Here is a 20,016-nt window from a genome sequence, read left to right as displayed (position 1 = left end):
GCTATAATATCCTTTTTGAGGTGCGGTGACTAGAATTGCACACAGTATTCCAAATGAGACTGCAACATCAATTTATACAGGGGCATTATGATACTGGCTGATTTGTTTTCAATTCCCTTCCTAATAATTCCCAGCATGGCGTTGGCCTTTTTTATTGCAATTGCACTATAAACTGTTTTATAGCAACTGTCTGGCTTGAGTTGTGTCTGAATTTGGGTGCATCTGAAGAACTGTCTGGTTTAGGAGATTCTGGAACAAAATCGATACACAAGCACAGGATGGTATTCTCAAAAATTCTAAACATATGTGATTCTCAGCACTTTTTTTGAGCAAGAACACAGTTCCAGCTGGCTTGGTGTCAGGGGGTGTGACCTAATATGCAAACAAGTTCCTGCTGGACTTTTTCTACAAAAAAAACGCCCTGGTGATTGTTAAATCCTAACTATGGTTATGCAAAGTGCCTTCCATGTATAACCTCTGATACCAGAGAACCGTCAAAGTAACCACCAGTCTTCTGAGAATGGCTCCACTTAGCTTTGTGGACTGCATCAGGACTAACAGCCAAAATGAGTATCTCCCAATTTAAAGGCTGAAACTGACTTAGTGGAAGAGACAAAAATGCCAACTCCAAGGTTGGTGTCACAGAACCATAGAAATTGGACGACAGCACCATCAGGCTTAATTGCAGCAGACTTTAATTTGAGAAACTGGTTGTACCTCAGGAGAATACAGAAGAAACATTGCCTGGAAAAGCTTGTCAGGATACTGTGATAGGGCGCAAATTCCACTCCCCATTTCCCCTTGCAGAAGCCTCTACTGTTTGCATGAAAACCACACAACTTAAACAGGGTCCAGCCCCAACTATCTAGTAACTTATTTTGATGCTTGTGGAAGCCCCAACAAGCATGGACTACTTACACATCATTGTCCTGGGGAGCAGGAACCCAGCTCATGCTTCCTGGGATATGCAATAGCCAGATGTCGCTCACTTCTGCTTGCTTGCTTCTTGATTCCAACAAGGGCCAAACTAGATGATACTGCCCTGCCATTTCGTAAGAGTAAGTTCCCACCAGGGAATTCCTTTTAACAGCGCTGCAGTTGCCTCAATCAGAATCGAGCAGTGGTCTCAACCAGAAGCGTCCCTGAGTTTGACATATCACCTAATTCTGCCCTAAGGCTAATGTCTTCTTCTGTTGTACGTGGGCTGGCTGGACACTACCCAGGGGTGACAGTGGATCACATCTTTTGCTTGTTAGCTTGATGATGGACCTAAAGCAGCACTATGCTTACTCCTGCTCAAGAGAGGTGATAGGAACTGCCTCAGAGCATAGAGCATTCATGATGAGGAATTTATTACCTGGGACTTCACAGAACTGGGGTTCAAATATTAGCTGAGCCAGCAGATGTCCTTGCAAAAGTTACTGTTTTTCAGCTTCCAGGAACTGTAAGTTCAAAGGCTGTCAATCATTATTGCTATCTGACAACTCTGGATTTGAGTAATTCGGCCCATAATCCAGGGGGGAGAAGCCAAACTAACAACAACTTAATTCTCATCCCCACACCTATATGCTGTTAAATTCCCTTGGGGAGAAAAAAAATTAAGGGATACTTCTCCCTCCTATTCAAAGACACCAAATGCAACCAATCTAGATTCAGTCATCTCTTGTGGTAAAGAATCAGATAACTACACTGAACCTAGAGTGTTCCTCCTCTTCATAATATCTATCTTATCAGGAATCTGTCTCACTGAAGCAGGGAAGTAATTTTAAATACTCACATTTTGGTGCGTTGTTAGCTTTTTTAAAAAAGAAGACAACTTTGGTACGTTCTTTAAAACTAACTTGTTAACAATGGAATTCAATTCCTGAGACAACTGGTAATGTTTTAATGAACATATTAGAAAACAGACTCTTCTAATCATTTTGGCCAATGTTTTCGAAGGTGATCCTTTAACTGGGGGATAGTGGATTGCTGCTGTTTGCAGATGTGGCATCTCAGAGGCGCCTTCAGGGATTCGGAGGCCTGGCTGTTCACAGTTATTCTGCCTTTCTTCTTGACCATCTCAATCACCTCTGAAGGGAATGAAAAACAAACAAACCTAGGCATCATGTCTTTGTGGCAAAAGGTTCAACCACAGTCTTATGGTGAAAGGTTACAAAACATGTGCCAACAGTTCACACAGCTGTGCAGAGGAAGACGTCTGGTTTCATGTATGTGGAAATAACAGTGAACTCCTCTGACATGATGCAAGTTTAGCCACCTCCATTTGCTCCAATATAATATACACCTCCAATATAATATACAACCAGTTTTACTATTAAAGAGTCAAAACAGCCGCCCAGCTTTCCCTACAACGAGTCACCCCTTACATTTTGGCATGAGTCACCATTCTGGGAGTATAGCTACAGATTCTAAGGAGGCATGCCCAGAAAATGCAACAGCATGCAGGTACTGAACTTTTTCCCACTTCACTCTCTCACAGAGAGCAACCCTAAACTGGTCTACTTGAAAGGAAGTCCCATTTTATTCAGTGGGGCTTACTCCCAGGAAAGTGTTCTTAGGATGCAGCCAGGAACTTTTCTCTTTGTTCTGCTCACTGCCAGCATCAGAACAGGGCTGAGAGAAAAATTCCTGGGGTAATTGTACCACATAAGTTATCATACGTTATATAAGGCAAAGAGCAGCTACAGGCTAGGTGGGTGATTTAAACTGATAAAATGATACTGGAGGACAACAATGACTAAAAGCCCTACTCCCCTGTACCATTTTCCAGATCAAACTGGAAGTGTGGCTGTAACCAGTGTTCCCTCTAAGCTGAGTTAGTGTGAGCTAGCTAACAATTTTTCAGCCTCTGGCTCACTCATTTTTGTCTTCGCTCAAGAAAAACGGATCCAGAGCAAACTAATTTATGTAGTAGCTCACAACTTTTAACACCAGTAGCTCACGAAGTAGATTTTTTGCTCACAAGACTCCACAGATTAGAGGGAGTATTGGCTGTAACTGCTTTATTATTGCAATGAAGTTACAGCAGACTTATGGCAACTCTGCAGGGTTTTCCAGGCAAGATACGTTCAGTGGTGGTTTGTTACAGCCAGCCTGAACTTCCTTGATGGTCTCCCATTCAAATTCCAGCCAGAGCTGACCCTGCTTAGAAGAAGATTGAAGATTTATACCCTGCCCTTCTCTCTGAATCAGAGTCTCAGAGCGGCTTACAATCTCATTTTATCTTTTCCCCCCACAACAGACACCCTGTGACGTGGGTGGGGGCTGAGAGGGCTCTCACAAAAGCTGCCTTTTCAAGGACAACTCTTGCAAGAGCTATGGCTGACCCAAGGCCATTCCAGCAGGTGCATGTGGAGGAGTGGGGAATCAAACCTGGTTCTCCCAGATAAGAATCTGCACTTAACCACTACACCAAACTGGCTCCTCCTTAGCTTCCAAGATCTGATGAGATCAGGCTAGCCTGAGCTATCCAGATCAGGGCAACCAGAGCTTTTTTTGTAACAGGAACTCCTTTCCCTATTAGGCCACACACCCCTGATGTAGCCAACCCTCCAAGAGCTTACAGTAGGCCCTGGAATAAGAGCCCTGTAAGCTCCTGGAGGATTGGCTATATCAGGGGGCTGTGGCCTAATATGCAAAGGAGTTCCTGCTACAAAAAAAGCCCTGGGCAACTGCTTTTAGCATTAAAAAAAAACTGTGGGCGAGCCAGTCACATATCTTTCAGAGTCACATGACGCTGAGAAGTTACAGTAAATTAAAACACAGAAGTGCCATCAAGCCGCAGCTAACTTACGGTGACCTCAGCAAGGGGCTTTTCAAGGCAGGTGATAAGCAAAGGTGGCTGCTGGCTCTTGCCTTCTTCTTCAACAGTCTTCCTAGGCAGCTTCCCTCCCAAGCACCAACCCTGCTTCGCTTCTAAGAGCTGAAGAGATCTGGCTATACCATGCTGCCTTCCCTCACAGTTTACAATAGACGGCACAAATCATTACCTTTGGAATCTATAAAGTATTCTGTCGTAAAAGAATTCCAGTGCTTCTTGTTTTTGAGCCACGGGGAATCAAATTCCTGGCTGATGACATGAAGGTGTAGGTGGCTATGGAAAAACAAGACAAAACAGAAGAACAAGAAGCTCTGGTGCTACTTTGATGAGGAAAGGCTGGATCCTGCAGAGCTGTTCCACTCAGAGGAATGCTTCTCCAGCAGTAGTAGCCTTCCCTTGCTGAAAAAATGCTCTCTGAGCATCTTGATCAGAGGAAGGGTCCTACTGCCAGAGGACAGCAGCAAAGTTCAATCCAAAATACTGAAGGTAGCCTAGATAATTGACTTTCTTCAACAGAACAGGCCCAGACTGACAAGGCTGGTTCACTGTGGGCTTTCAGACTATGCCTGGAGCCCTCCTTTCTTATAATCAATGACAGGTTTTGCTTGTGAAATTGCACACTTCCATCTGTAGCTCTTAAAAGAACCAATGTTTTAGAAGTATGGAAATGCGTGCGAGTCGGTGTGGTGTCATGATTACAGAGGAGGACTAGAATCTGGGTGAGCTGGATTTGAACCCCCACTTTGCAGTGGAAGCTTGCAGGGTAACCTTTGGCGTGTCACACCCATTCAGCCTAATCCACCTTACAGGGTTGTTGTGAGGATAAAAATGGAGAAGAGGCGAATGACAGAAGCTGCTTCAGGTCTCCACTGGGGAGAAAAGCAAGGTATAAACCAAGTAAATTTAAAAATATATTTAGTCAGGGCTTTTTTTGTAGCAGGAACTCCTTTGCATATTAGGCCACGCACCCCTGATGTAGCCAATCCTCTAAGAACTTACTGGGTTCTTAGTACTGGGCCTACTGTAAGCTCCAGGAGGACTGGCTACATCAGGGGTGTGTGGCCTAATACGCAAAGGAGTTCCTGCTACAAAAAAAACACTGCTGGACCAGGATCGGTTACAGAATTAAAAGTACATTCATTTTTCAGCGTTCTACTATTTTCAGTGCTCTACCATTAGAAGACCCAGAATGAATACAATCTTAATTACAACAGAAAACTGAAGCCAGTTCTAAGGCCAAGCACCTAGTACCTCATGCTGGGAATGGCATGGTAGCCCAATCTGAAGTGCAGGGTGTCTTCCTCAGGGCACTGCTGGACCATTCTTTCCCCAATGACATGCATGTATTCCAGCAGCTCAAGGTGCTCCTCAGTCACGGCTTTCAAGCTGGAGATGGATTGCCATGGCAACACTAACCAGTGATAGCGAGCCTTGGGATACTTATCTTTTATAACAACAACCCTTTCGTCCTTGTAAACCTAGCATGGAAAACAAGAAACAGTGCATGAGTACCTGAGAAACTTACAGAAACTGGTTTTTACTGCTATGGAGCCCTATAAGTTACCCTGAAGTTCTTACCTGCATATTTGGGTCTTGCATAGAAGACTTCAGTCCTTGACTCCAGTGTCCCACAAATTCCTAAAGCATAATAATGAGGGACATTTCAGAAGGAAAGTTAAGAGGCTAGCAAATCTAATCCTCTCCACACTCAGAAATAAGTTTCTCTGAGTTTAGGAGGACATACTTCTTTTAGATTTCAGTGCAATCTTACCCGCTGTTACTCCAGTCTAAGCATGTTTAAATCAGTGGGCTTCAACAGTCAGGGGAGGGCCTGTGGCTTAACTGTAGAGCATCTGCTTGGCATGCAGAAGGTCCTGAGTTCAATCCCTGGCATCTCCTGTTAAAAGCGCCAGGCAATAGGGGATGTGAAAGACTTCTGCCTGAGATCCTCGAGAGCTGCTGCCTGTCTGAGCAGACAATATTGATCTTGATAGACCAATGGTTCAATTCAATATAAGGCAACTTCACATATTCATGTGTATGGAGTAACTCTGCATATAGGATTGTGCAATTCAATATAAGGCAACTTCACATATTCATGTGTATGGAGTAACTCTGCATATAGGATTGTGCTGTAACACATCCAAATCACATCACAAGGTTTGTTTAAGATATGATAGGACAAACAAACACACAGAGGTCTGTGTACTTCTGGAAGGTGTTCCTAACTCCTACAAGGGTTTGCCCTTGAGAAACCATAGGATGCTCATGGGAGCAAAAATCAGTGGGAATATCATTCACTAAACAGAAAGTACCTTGCTGCATTACCCATTGAAGGGCTTGTGTCAGAGGCCTTGTTTAGGCACAATATGGGTCCTTCCTGCTGTCCTGATACAGCTGGAGAACATGGACCAGCAGCCATCAGAATGGGGACTCTGCCCCTACTCGCACCAGAATACATGATTTGAAAGCCATTAGTGCTCTACTTCACAAATTACAATATCTGGAGGAACTCTAAATTTCCTTCCCAAACCACAAAGCCGACAGCCACATAGCTGTATATACCTTTGCCCTCCTACAAGAGCAAATAAGAACATACAAGGATACACTGAAACTACTAGTAAATCAATGTTATAGCACATTAATTGCCATGGTTCCCCCTAAAAAGAAGCTCCAGAACCATGTCAGACAAGGATGCTGTGAATTCATTTATACAGGTCTCCAGCGCTCCTTACCAAACCACAATTCCCAGAAGCAAGGAGATGATTATTAAATCAATCTATGGAGAACGTTTAAGCTACTGACTTCCTGGCAGCTCACTCAACAGCTTGGGCTCTGCCCCAAGAACAACACTTCTACTTCATTTGCCCAACAAGTGCTAAAAGAAGAATTGGTTTTTATACCCCACTTTTCTCTACCATAATGAGTCTTATGTGGAGGAGTGGGGAATCAAACCCAGTTTTCCACAATAGAGTCTTCCACTTTTAACCACTACACTAAGCTGGCTCATCACTAACATGGCACAGTCTACTGCTCACCTTTTTGCCAGGAGATGTTCCGGACAACGCTGCGGGACTTTTACCGTCCTTCAGCCCGTAATCCAACTTGCAGCCTCGTGGGTCATCTTGCTGCATTTTTAAATGTTTTTCCGGCCTACTTTCCTCCACAGTACAGTTTTCAGATTCTGCCTGAGTCTTTTTCCCATGTTTTAGTCTTGTGGCTTCCCCACCGATGCACACTTCCGTTTCTTCTTTGAATTGTACAGTATAGGGATACAGTTTATTGACAATGTGGAGAATTTGTCCTGGCTTCAGTTTAATTTCTTGGTCCCTGCCAATATCCACCAGATCGATGCTGGTTGGATTGACTCCTATCTTGAAAAGAAAATATAGACTGATGTTTGTCACCGTAACAGGACCCTACACAAGCAGAAATCAAACATCCCAGGAACAAAAGAAGAAAGATGTATTTCCTCTGTATTCAAATACCCACAGACTGTACCATTTCACAGCCAACTCTACCAGGAATGGTGAACATGAATTACATTCTCAATATTACTATGCAAGCTCAGAAAGAATATAGTGGTGATAGTCTATGAGACAGCTCACACATCAGGGTTGCCATATGCATACGTTACACTCCAGCTGGAGGGAAACTCAGAAAATGTAGTAAACAGGGCTTTTTTTGTGGCAGGAACTCCTTTGGGTATTAGGCCATACACCCCTGATGTAGCCAATCCTCCAAGAACTTACAGGGCTCTTAGTACAGGGCCTACTGTAAGCTGCAGGAGGATTGGCTACATCAGGGATGTGTGGCCTAATATGCAAAGGAGTTCCTGCTACAAAAAAAAAGCCCTGGTAGTAAACATGACTTCTTACATGACTGTAAGAACACACCAAACATGAGCTACAGCAGGGACAGAACAAAAATTACTTCAGTACTGAACTCCACTAAATGCCATCTCCTTTCCCAGAATGACATTTATATTTTAAACTTTGTGTTATATCTTAAAGCTTGTAAACAATCGAACATCAAACTTATGGCAGGAGGAGTTACCCTCCTGCCCTTGCTTGCCAGACTGATGGGAGTAAGGTCTGGAGTGAAAATGATACTGTGGAGGCTTGGGAGACAGCCACAACATTGGCCAATACCCTTAAACCACACCTGGGATTTCAGCCAGATGTGGCATCATTTCTGTCCCTTGCCCTGTTCCTAGAGCTCCCAGGAATACTGACCACTGGTATGACAACCCTATCACATACACACATTCATCACATGAAATATGCAGCGGCATCAAGTGATGACCTGCGTATTTATTATACTGCAACCTTCACACTTTTTAAAACAGATAAAGACTGGACTACCAGTGGTCTTCCACTGAGACAATGATCAAGCCATGTAGCTTTAACAATGCTGGAGAAGGAAACAACACACCACTGTTATAATTTCAGGGAGACTCTACCCAATCCTGAGATAAACATTCCTACACTTGCTATCGAAAATGAACTTTCTCCGTACATTTTTACCCCGTGACACACAATTTGTCTAGACTAGGCCTCCAATAAGAAGCAAAGAAAATATTATTTTTATTGTATTTTCTGTACTGGTACAAGTTACTTCTGGGCGAAGGCTAGGGTCACCAGTCCTCAGGTGGGGACTGAAGTTTTCCCAGAATTACAACTCATCTCTAAACTATAGCAATTAACTCCCCTAAAGGAAATGGCAGTTTCAGACTATACGGCATCACATCCCACTGAACTCCCTTCCCCAAACTTCACCCTCCTGGCATAATTCCTGAATCTCCAGGAATTTCCCAAACCAAAGTTGGTAGCCCAAGTGAAGAGAATTTAAAAGAAGGGGAGGAACATACTACAGCAGGGACTTGGTTGGGAGAGAGTTAAACAAACTGTAATCCTAAAATTTCAGTGGGCTCAAACTATGCTAACTCTGCACCAGCTTGCATCATAAAGTTAATAAAATATAAGGAAAAATATTTATTTAAAATATTTGTATTGTGCTATTTTACTCAGAAAACACTCAGGAAAGCTTACAAAGATAATATCAGGCAAATAAAAGCAACATTTTAACTCAAACAATCTGAGAAAACAGGATAAAAAATAAATCCAAGTGGGCAGCCATGTTGGTCTGAAGCAGTAGAACAAAGTAGGAGTCAAGTTGCACCTTTAAGACCAACAAAGATTTATTCAGAATGTAAGCTTTCGTGTGCTCTAAGTACACTTTATCAGACGAGGAATCAGGTACAGTGAATAAGTAAAACAGGCAATAGGCAAACAGCACCAGAGAGATCCATGTTTTGCCATGGAAGCTTGCTGGGTGACTATGAGCCAGTCATACAGTTGCAGCCTAAACTGCCTCAAAGGGTTGTTGTGAAGACAGAATGGAGAAGATAAAACTGTTGGTAAGCCACTTTGGATTCCTCCATTGTGGAGAAAGGTGGGGTACAAAGGGATTAAATACAGGAAATCTTGGGACAATTAAAAGCTGCCCTAGTAAAATAATGAAAACAATAAACAGAAGCATCAGCCAAAACTTGAAAACGATTTGTCAAAAAAGTTACAGAATGGTAAATGTCAGTGAAAGAAATATCTCTCTGCATTTATAAATACTGCCTTATCTCTGATAACAAGTTCTAGTCAAAGAAGAAAGTCAAAATTTTCTCTTCAGCATTTGCTTTAAAGACCCCCCCCTTGTTAACTTTTAGAAAGCCCCCTTCAGTATGATTCAAAAAAGGGACCCCCTCATGCTCAGCTGACAGCTAAAAGAGAAACCAAACAGCTAAAAGAGAAACCTGCTTTCAGGCCAAGGGGCATATGGTTATCTTGCTACTTCAGCTGCCCAGGCAATGACACAGCATAGCTGCCAAATATGAGAAAAAACTGTAGGTCAAAAAAGAGACTAGGCTCAAGAAACAGCAGATTTTTCAGAAGAGGTGTTGTTTGCTAATTGGTGGAACTTGGGCTAAGAGTGACTACAAGCAAAACAGTTTCACACTTTCTGTCCCAGGTACAAAGCCTTTGAAACATGGCTACCAGTAATCAAGTATGACCTAAGTTCCTACCTTTTCAAGGAGCGATCAAATTCACTAAGTGCTGCACTGCTGCCACACCCCATTACCTCAAAATGTTACCCTTGTATGCTTAAAGGAATCAAATAACCCTCACTATGTGGTTCAAAAGAAAACCACTTCTCTAATAGCCATGCTTGGTATGACAAAATACAGTTATCTCATCCCTGGTATCGTGAACATTTCTGAATGCTCTGCATAACTGATTTCATTCCACCAAATTCTCCCACCACACGTAATATTTCAGCATGGATTGCGGCAAAAAGAAAAAAAAACAGAAAAAAGAAAAAAAGAAGATAAAGTGTCTTCAGTAGCCCTGAGAGACAACTCAGGAAGCCCCACAGAAAGCTCTTTTGGGTTTCTGAAGCTGCACTGCAGTTGGGAATTGTACTTTTGTTACATACCTAGGCACCCTCAAGTCACAATCAACTTCTGGAAACTCCAGCAAGGGAGAAGCAGAGGTAGTTTGCCATTGCCTTCCTCTGCAGAGGCTTCTTTGGTTGTCTCTTATCCAAGTATAATCCCGACCTGAATAGCCCAGGCAAGTCCGATCCCAGCAGATCTCAGAAGCCAAGCAGGGTCAGTCTCATCTAGTATTTGGCTTTGACACAGAGGCACGCAATAACAAACCACCTTTTAAATGTCTCTTGCCTTAAAAACAAATTTAGCTCACCACCTAGTGGTAAATAATGCTAAAACAGCTAGAACTTCTGGTTGCCAGACAATCTTAGGATCTCCTGGCTATTCTACACACAATGCCATGTAATAATTATTATTATCCATGTATTAATCCAGCTTAGTTTTCAATATCAGGCTATACCACGCTATCTTCCTACCTCTAGTTTTGGTGGGATATTGATCTAAAAACAACAACTGTGGTTATAATTAATTATTTTAATGATGATATACAGTTCCCAGAATTTTGGGTTGGGAGCCATGCCAGTGGTTTGGAACTGGTTTAAAATGCAGTGTGTGAGGCTCCAACAGATGATACCACCATCCAAAACAATTTAAGTATTTTCTGCTGTAATCATGAAGGCTGGAAACTTGCTTTTGAAAGAAGCAAAAGCAAAGCAAATAAACCTTACAGAAACACAGAAGACGTTCAAACCGGCTCCATTTACTTTGTGCCACAAGGCTAGTTCCCACACAACACATAGATTTTTATCCTTCCTTTCAAGGTTTATGAAATGCCAAGAACTTGAACTATCAACAATGCAGTGTGAAGAGGACATACCTGTTTAACCTTGACAAAACCTTTATTGCAGTCCGCTTTTAGCTGTACTGGAAGAAAAAGTGACAGAGAACTGCATTAGGTACAGAACCAGACATTCTGCGGTGACATAGCAAAAAGGGTACCAGGGAGGAGGGATCATAAGCCAATGCAAAAAAATCCCAAACACAAGGCAAAATTTATTTGAATAAAATCAAGATATAAATGTTAAGTGCCCCCCCCCCCATTTTATTCTCAGAACAAGGAAATCAAATGCCCAGGCTGGAAAACAACTGCAGTCAAGAAATTAATCTCAGTCTCTCAGCAGCCAACTGGCTAGTGTTCCACAAAAGCATTCGCCAAGGGCAAGGAAAATTTTCTTCCTGACAACTGCCTTCTAAAGCAAAGGAATGTGCTGCCTGATGCCTTTAAATCTGTCCTAGCTTTGGGGTTGCAACAAACTTCACTTTCAAAGCAAACCTTACTGTCATTAGGGACTGTTTCTGTCCTGGTATCTTTGACATTAAGGGAGACAGAAAGAACAATACTACTACCAAAAAGCACCTCTTTTGTCCCTACTTGTTATGCTGGGATCCTTTTTAAAAACTGAAATCAGATTTCCTGTTGATTTCTACTAAAAAAAAGATTCAAAAATGTAGCCCCAGATGTTTCAGTGATGTTCAGTCTGATCATAGGCATAAAGTCCCACTGGGTTCAATGGGGTTTCATTCTCAAGTTAACTGTGCATAGGACTGCAGCCTTGAATACATGAAACTGCCTTCTACTGAGAAAGAACATTGGTCCTGCCAGTCTAGCACTGCCTATTCAAAACTCAGATTGAGATCTTTGCCCCGCCCCAGCGCTCTTTTTGTAGTGGGAGCTCCTTTGCATATTAGGCCACACACCTGTGATGTAGCCAATCCTCCAAGAGCTTACAGGGCTCTTCTTACAGGGCATACTGTAAGCTCCAGGACTGACTACATCTGGGGTGTGTGGCCTAATATGCAAAGGAGCTCTTGCTACAAAAAGAGCCCTGGACCCCCCCTATGGGTGAAATGGGATCCTTGACCCTCTATACTTTATCTGGTCAAGGCAACAAAGCACTTTTGAGATCTGCAGTCCTTAAGGGTTAAAAGGTGTCTGGATTTATTGCATCACAACTGGTTATAAAAGAAAGTGAGCTCAGTCTACCTCATCCATTTGTTCAAGGTGGGAGTCAAAAAAAGTTTTTATGTAAGTTATGCCACATTGTCTATTTTTCTACCTTTCTGATATGGACCTTTAATTAAACTTTTTGAGTTCTTTTATCTTTTTCAGTATTAAAAGATTTTTTTTGTTATAAACGATGTAATTTTTGTATTACATTAGTAAATAGGTAAGGTTACCCTATTCAATGCTTAGATTAATTAATTTTACAATTAATTTTACTTTTTAAAGGATATTTATAATTATTATTCTGTATGTACATTTTAATTGAATATCCAACTATATTTTTATTTTGTATTAGATCCCCTGACAAAGAATATAGCAAAATGTGTAGGGATCTAAAGATGCAGTAAAACTGTTCCACCTTATACTGAGTGACCCCTCTCAACAGCAGCTGGCCTGACAATCATATCCATTGATAGTTCCTTGCAGGGCTGTTTTTGTAGAAGGAACTCCTTTACATGTTAGGCCATACACCCCTGATGTAGCCAATCCTTCTGGAGCTTACAGTAGGCCCTGTACTGAAAGCCCTGTAAGCTTTTGGAGGATTGGCTACATCAGGAGGGAGCAGCCTAAAATGCAAAAGAGTTCCTGCTACAAAAACAGCCCTGGTTCCCTGCCCTGTTACCAGTGATGTAGTTCTGAAGAGATGTCAAAGTCTGAATTTGGGGACTCTACAGATACTAAGCCAGTGCTCTGCTATGAAGCTACCCAGCCTCACTCCCTATGGCCTGGAAAAGCTGGTGTATGAAAAAGTGGACTGTATTTTATGAACTCTCTTGCCATCGACCGTTCATTCAGTCTTTAAGGTGTCACAGAACAGTCCTGATCACTTTAGTAATCATTTCTTTTGGACAGTAATTTAAATTAAACGTTGTACGGGTCCTTTTAACATATAATAACATTTTATATAAATAAAGAGCATTGTTAATAAACTTAAATACTATACAGTGTGACTATTTTAGGGATTAAGCAAAACCTTTAATGTAAAGAATATATGGAGCGACTCACAGTTTCTTCACATTTTGTGAAAACAAATATTCACTGGAAAATGCACATGTTGTACAGTGTTTGTTGACAACTCCCAAAATGTGAAAGGGCAAAGTTACAAAATTAATCACAGCTTAATAGTACAAAAAGCCTTTCATGTTTTATTTAGCTAAACACTGGAGACTGCAAGCACTGAAGACAAGATTTAATTCTTTTTAAAGCTTAAAATATTGTTTTCCTTTTATTAACCTATTTACTGCAGTCTATCTCACTGTGACGGCTAGTTCTGTGTAGGACTGGACTTTATAATTAGCCAATGGAAAGTAATACTTGTCTACTAATCCCAATCCCAATTGGTGAACATCTGTGTTTGGCACTTACACATCACCACTGCCCACTCTCCAAAAACAGAAAAACAAACATACAATGCAATCCTAAGTATACTTACTCAGAAGTAAGAACTACTGAGATCAGTGAGATTTACTTAAGAGTAAATATTTAGCTTATTTAGGATTGCTGTCTGCTCTCCCCTTTACCTTGTCTTCGTGAACACTTCTTGTCTGTTATTTCTGTCTCAGGGCCTCGCCCTATCACCACCATTTCTAAATGCGGCAATCTTATTTGCGGGCAGCTTCTGTCTTTGCTCACTAGCCAGCACGCATACATTGTTCTCAAGGAGAGGGAAAAAAGAGAAACAGAGTTTTTATTTCACTTCGGCTGAGGAAAATAGTCTAGGGCAGTGGTCCCCAACATGGCGCACCTGCTAACACTTTTTCTGGAACCTGTCTAAGTGCTTTTAGAAAGCAGATGGGACCATATGGGCCTTTCCTCCAACAAGGCTTCTGATTGGCTGTGCAGATTTTAAAAAATGTTTTGGCAGCAACTATCTGCATGGCACAAGGATCTTCACTGTGTGACTATAGGTAAGCTGCTGCATCCATTTTATGGCTGGCACCATCTCCCACAGCAGCCATTTCGTGGCTGTGCCCTCTGTGCTGTGTCAGAATTCCAAAGGTGCTCACAGAGGTTGGGGACCCCTGGTCTAGGAGATTACACAAGACATGTACATTTTACTCTAGCACACTCGTCACTAGCTGTGCAAAAATGGAGAAAATCTTTAGAATTTTATCGCCTGCAAGTGGACAGAGAACAGAGATACCCTGCAAAATCAGAAACAGCATTCAGTTACTATTTGAAAATATTCTGCAGCCACCACACAAAAGCCTATCAAGCCTCAAGGGTCAAAGTCTCTGTTAGGATTAGCCCATGAACTGAAAATACACATTTCTGCATTTAGCAAGGAACCAGACTTTGAATAAAACAAATGACAAACATATGAAATCCTATGAAGATCCCATCTTCCTCACCACTTTCTACTACAGCCCCAGCTTTGTGGTATACCATTCAGCAACCCACAACCTTGGTACCTTCAAGAAGAGATTGGAGAAGTATCCGATTTAGATATTAAAAGCTGGTGTGAATGGACCCCAACGATGACAGTGCAGGCACTGGGGAAATTTAGCTACAGAGGAAATTTTACAGCTGGGACATCACCAAGAAATGGCTCTTTCTCCGGTAATATAGTGAAGGCAGGAGCACAGAGAGAGAAGGGACCGGGCAGATCTTACTTGGAGAGCAGGTTCATACAGGAGAAAGCGATCCTCAGAATCCGTTGGTCCCAGCCCATTTGGAAGAAAAAAAACACTGTTTTGTACCAAGTCAAACTTGTTTCAGCCCTCAGGCTCTTAAATCATGGAATAGGATTGTGCGTGTATGAACATGGCTGCAGGGATGGAATTAAGAAACCAAATTCCACTTCTTTGGTTCATTTACAATTATAGTATTCTTTACTATAATCTAAGTATGACCTCATATCTCCAGTTTGTCACTTCTGCATGTTCTAGAGAAACAGCCATTTCTGAAAGTGTCAATAAAGCTCTTTCGTTTCCTTTCAGATATAGACTTTTTACAAAAAATAAAAATCCACTTGTGAAAATGTCCTTCATTTAGATAGTTCCCAGACAGGGCTCAGACTGAGGATTTGTTTTCAATGCCATAGCCCAGCCATTAAATTATAAAACAGGAGTGCCTCTGAGCATGGGGAGAGTTTATTTCCATTTCTATTAAGTAACAAAAGCCACCCCTTGAGATTCAGGGATAATAATTAAGTTGAAATTGATTCGAAAGTTCTTATTTGCCAGTTCCTTGTTCCTAGTTCCACAGATGTCATCAGGATAAGAAATAAGCACACATTATACATCTACAGACCTTAGCTAGGGAATGGGTTGTTAAAAGCAAGCCCTGAATGGTCTGGGATTAACAATAGTCCAAAGGTTACATTTCCAACAGGAAGAGTGTGACTGGCACACACAACAGAGCATTGCACAAAAATGGCATTTTGGATCTAGCATCAACAACAAACACAAGCTGCTTTGTACCAGGCAGTTTTCTGAAGGCACAGGATGTGGGGCAATCCAGTGTTGCTTTTGGTCTGCCAGTGTATTCAAATCCCAGTTCCTTATTTAGGCTACATAAATACCCCTAACAGCCCGATCCTATGTATATTCACCAAGTTACTTAGATATTAATATTATACAATGAAGCAGGAGGCACTGCAATATTGTTTCACCATAAAGCTGAAGCATCCCATAATTCAGTTCTTTGCTGTTGTCTTTAATCCTACAGAACATTCTCAACCCATTATCCCTTCCCACCAACTATCTCCCTATAACTTTTTCATATCACAACCATCTTTATGCACCATTCGGCTCCCACCAATAAATCGTGGCAGCTGTTTGCTCCCATTCCTTTTATCTACAATCCACATTCTTCCGCTCACCTCCTCGTTGCCATCCTCCCACCCCCTCGTCTAGACTTTCGGAGCCAATCGCTATGGTCCTTGCTGTCCTGTGACCAATCGACTTCATTACTGGTCTCACGTGACCACCTGCGTTACTTGCAGTTCATCTCCAGCTTCCTAATGAGAGGCAGATCTATTTTCCAGCATTTTGCATTTGCTCTTGGGATTGTCTTCCAGGAAATTGTCACAAAAGGAACTCTGCAGTCATGGAAGCAAACTGCACTGGATTCAGTAGGACTTTAGAGTAAAAACTCACTGGATTGTGTTGCATGGTACACTGAGAGCTGAGTCCTTAGAGACCAACAAGAATTTCAGGGTGTGACTGAAATCTAATTGTTCTACTATCCTCTGATACCGATATGAGAACTGTGCTTGCTTTCACTATCTTATACTTTTAAAATGTAAAAGCTCTGATTAAAAGCATTAAATATAAAAGTGTGCAGAATAGATTTTTCTTTAAAAATTAAGAAATTATCCCAGTTGTACTGATCTTTTAAAAGTGATGCATACTATTAAAAATAATAGAAGCATGTTCCTTTATTCAATGACACTCCAGTTTTAGAAACATAACTGATATCACAGGACTGATTCAGCTTTGCTTTGTAGTGGCAGATGTCTTTTATTTCTGGCATCAGAATTCCCAATTCCCTGGTTTTAGAAAACTTGTTTGTGAGTTTCAATGAGCTTTTTTTGGTGGTAAAGTTTACAATCTCATGTGCCAACAAACTGGTGAGTTTGTCAGTCTGTGCAACCTGAGCTGATGTATCACTGGTTCTTACTTTACAAGTTTCCTAAGTATATATGTATACGTAGGCTGGTATCCGGGAATGAACCTTTATTAAACCTGGAGTACCCTAGAGCAGGGGTCCCCAACCACCAGGCCATGGACCGGAACCAGTCCATGGCCTGCTAGCAACCGGGCCGCAAAACAAGGCAAGGCAGCCCCAGACTAAAGAGACATAGCAAAACTATAGGATCTTAGTGAACAGCTGTGTAAATAAAAATTGCTGTGACTTTAGCGTACCCCTCATGTATAGACCTCCACCAATCAGCTGATCAGCATGGGTCTTTAAATGGAAGGAGAAGGCAGAAACAGCCCCAGTCTCCCCCTATTTAAAGATCCTCATGGAGGGCAGGGATGTGGTGTGGGCAGGGGGGCAGCTTGGGGTGGCGAAACCCCCAGCACCGCCTCCCCCACTGGTCTGTGGAAAAATTGTCTTCCACGAAACTGGTCCCTGGTGTCAAAAAGGTTGGGGGCCACTGCCCTAGAGTAACTAAACTAGGAGACCATTTTATCATAATGGGATATAATTCTTAGGGTAAACTAGCTGATATCTTAATTGCCTGGTCCTATAAAGAGTTAGGCATGTCCACTGAAATTAAGCACATTTAACTCCGCACAAGATCAGGCTGCAAACAGTTATTTGGTCATTCCATCTTCATGGCCTACTCTTCCCCTTCCATGCTTTCTCAAAAACATATTTAGGCTTGGTCTCATCATGCAGCTCAAAGAGGTGGTACAATGGGCTGCCCTATTTCAGACTAAGGATGGATTTCAACAACCAAAATAAGTAAATAAAAAACCAGACAAACAGAAAACTAGCTCAAAACGGAGACAAGTTTCTAACCCAACTTTTTGCCTGTGATGCTAGTTTTCTATTTGCAAGATTTTAACTGTTCAGAAATTCAATTTCTCACATTCTACTGCCTTAGTGCTTTAACAGCCTTGTTTCAACTTCATTCTGCTGCATGTCTTGACCAGGTCTTAGTTGTGTGCTTTGGCAAAGCACGCCATACAGCCTGATGCACTGCAAAGCTAGGCAGATTGAAGCGCAGAAAAACCAATGGTATTAAGCATGGTCTGACTCTGCCAATAACTGCAGCCCTAAATTATGGTGGGTGAATGTTTGTCTCTTGCTTTACCTGACAAAGGCCATTTCACAAAGTCATTTTAGCATTTCTCTCCTCATGGAGCTGGTATCCCTTTGCCTGGAAATGGCAAATCAGGACTCCTTTGTCCATGGTTTGCTACCCCAGGCAGATCACTAGACAGGCAGCATTCCATCCTGGCAAACTAGCTGTGTGGATCACCATCTTTCAAATAGTATAGCTGTTGTTTCTTTGGAATTTGTGAATGGTTTCATTGTGCAGGGTTAGCCTACAAGTGGTATGCCCTGGGGAAGCTGCTACAAAAGAATGGTACCACTTCTCAGTAATTGCTGATGTCTCCTTAATTGGGCTTCAGCTGCTGGGACACGGTTCTGTTTGGGAGGAGTCAGATGCCACCCACCAGAAGGAACTGGCAGTTGGTGTATGGGTGAAGCAAACTGAGTTGAGATGTCAAGCAGAGATAAAAGGCAAACACACTCCACTGTGAGTTGGCTGAAGTGCCTTGGGGTACAGAAGCTCTCTTAGATATGGTGTGGGATAGCAGACCAGGCATGCAGCTAGATCTCCCCTTGTGCTCTACCTGTATATTTATAAATATAAGTAAAGGTAAAGATAATTCACTGTGCAAGCACTGAGTCTTTACCAACCCATGGGGTGACGTAACATCAGGACGTCTTCTTGGCAGACTTTTTACGGGGTGGTTTGCCATTGTCTATATAGCAAATACAAATACTATAAAAGGGGTACAGGCCTCTCTCTGTTCCACTCAGAACCATCCCAGGTAAGTGTGGGTCCCTGGAACTTTGTTGCTTTGAGAAGTGGAGAGCACATAACTAGGATATTCCATAACAATGTAGCAAGCATGACTGAGGAACAGATTCAGGAGCAGAGCTCTGCAAGCAGGGGCTGACTTGCTTTTCAATTATTCCTCCTGAGAACTCTGCAGGCCAGCTTCTCTTGCCCTAACCCAGTAGCTGCTTGAACAGAGCGTATCAATGCACTGCTTGGGTCTGAGCCGCTGGCAGTGTGAGAGGAGGGAAAGAGCATTAGTTATGTCTATCACTGCCTTCCAGATATGGGTTGCATCTAGCTATGATTTACACAGTATCAAATATGTCATTCAATGCATTCAAAGACTAAGAAAGCACTTGTGAATTTTTTTTTTCAATTAAAAAAAACACCACTGCATTCTACCTATACCATATTTCCATCCTGTATGAATACATTACTCCTCCAATCGGGTCTTGTTTTACAGAGCCCACTCTCTGAAGCATCTCCCCCCCCCCCCCGGAAAGGGCTGCCATCCTTTGGGAGTTCTCCTGAAATTACATGTGATCTCCAGATACAGAACTCCATGCAGGAAATGCCATACCACGGCATTATTCTCCCTTCCTGGGCACTGCCCTCAAATCTCCAGAGGTTTCCCAAGCTAGACTTGGTAACCATGTCCGCCCCCCACCCCCCCGCGTTTATTCCCTTGCATAGTCAGATCTAGCAGTTGCGTGCTTCATGAGCTCCTCCGACTTATAAATTTGACGCTGAAATAAATTTTATTAGTCTTCACGGTACCACTTGAATAGGTGACCCTTTTTAAATGAATGGGCTGCTATTTTATATTATTTTGATGGGAGTTTGAGTGGGATTTTAATATGCTGCGAGATGCCCCAGGGTATACAAATCGTTCAAATAAATAAATAATGCGGCTAAAACAATCCCGCGTCTATAAGGTTCTTTTTTAAGAGCCCAAAAGAGGGCGGACATTATAAAAAGAGGACATCTTGCAACCTACAAATCTACTTCGAGAAGCTCCTCGGAAGTAGCTACCCAGCTATCGCCTACCAGACAGGAAACCTCGTGGACAACCAGAGCGGCTTCTTTGTGAGCACGAGGGCTACTTTCCCCCATTGCATTCCGGCCACACCGAAGAAAGGCGTTTGGAGCCCTGCGCT

At 42.3% G+C, this 20,016-nt stretch overlaps 1 protein-coding gene across 2 annotated transcripts; it reads right to left on the bottom strand.

The window, feature by feature from the left end:
- Nucleotides 1–672: 672 nt before the first annotated feature.
- On the bottom strand, nt 673–20,009 carry APTX (aprataxin). Of its 2 annotated transcripts, XM_060236980.1 has the most exons (8): nt 19,907–20,009; nt 13,854–13,987; nt 11,146–11,192; nt 6,862–7,197; nt 5,402–5,461; nt 5,075–5,301; nt 3,993–4,096; nt 673–2,072 (listed from the first exon to the last, which is right to left on the bottom strand). In XM_060236980.1, the coding sequence occupies exons 2-8, from the start codon at nt 13,981–13,983 to the stop codon at nt 1,918–1,920; spliced, it is 1,059 nt and encodes a 352-aa protein (XP_060092963.1). In that variant the 5' UTR covers nt 13,984–13,987; nt 19,907–20,009; the 3' UTR covers nt 673–1,917. The 2 variants fall into 2 exon arrangements, with proteins under 2 accessions (XP_060092963.1, XP_060092964.1); XM_060236981.1 differs by lacking the exons at nt 6,862–7,197; nt 19,907–20,009 and adding an exon at nt 14,340–14,362.
- Between the last annotated feature and the right edge of the window lie 7 nt (nt 20,010–20,016).

The sequence above is a fragment of the Heteronotia binoei genome, chromosome 4 (assembly GCF_032191835.1).
Source record: "Heteronotia binoei isolate CCM8104 ecotype False Entrance Well chromosome 4, APGP_CSIRO_Hbin_v1, whole genome shotgun sequence".
Lineage (NCBI taxonomy): Eukaryota > Metazoa > Chordata > Lepidosauria > Squamata > Gekkonidae > Heteronotia > Heteronotia binoei.
This window is presented reverse-complemented; position numbering and strand designations above follow the sequence as displayed.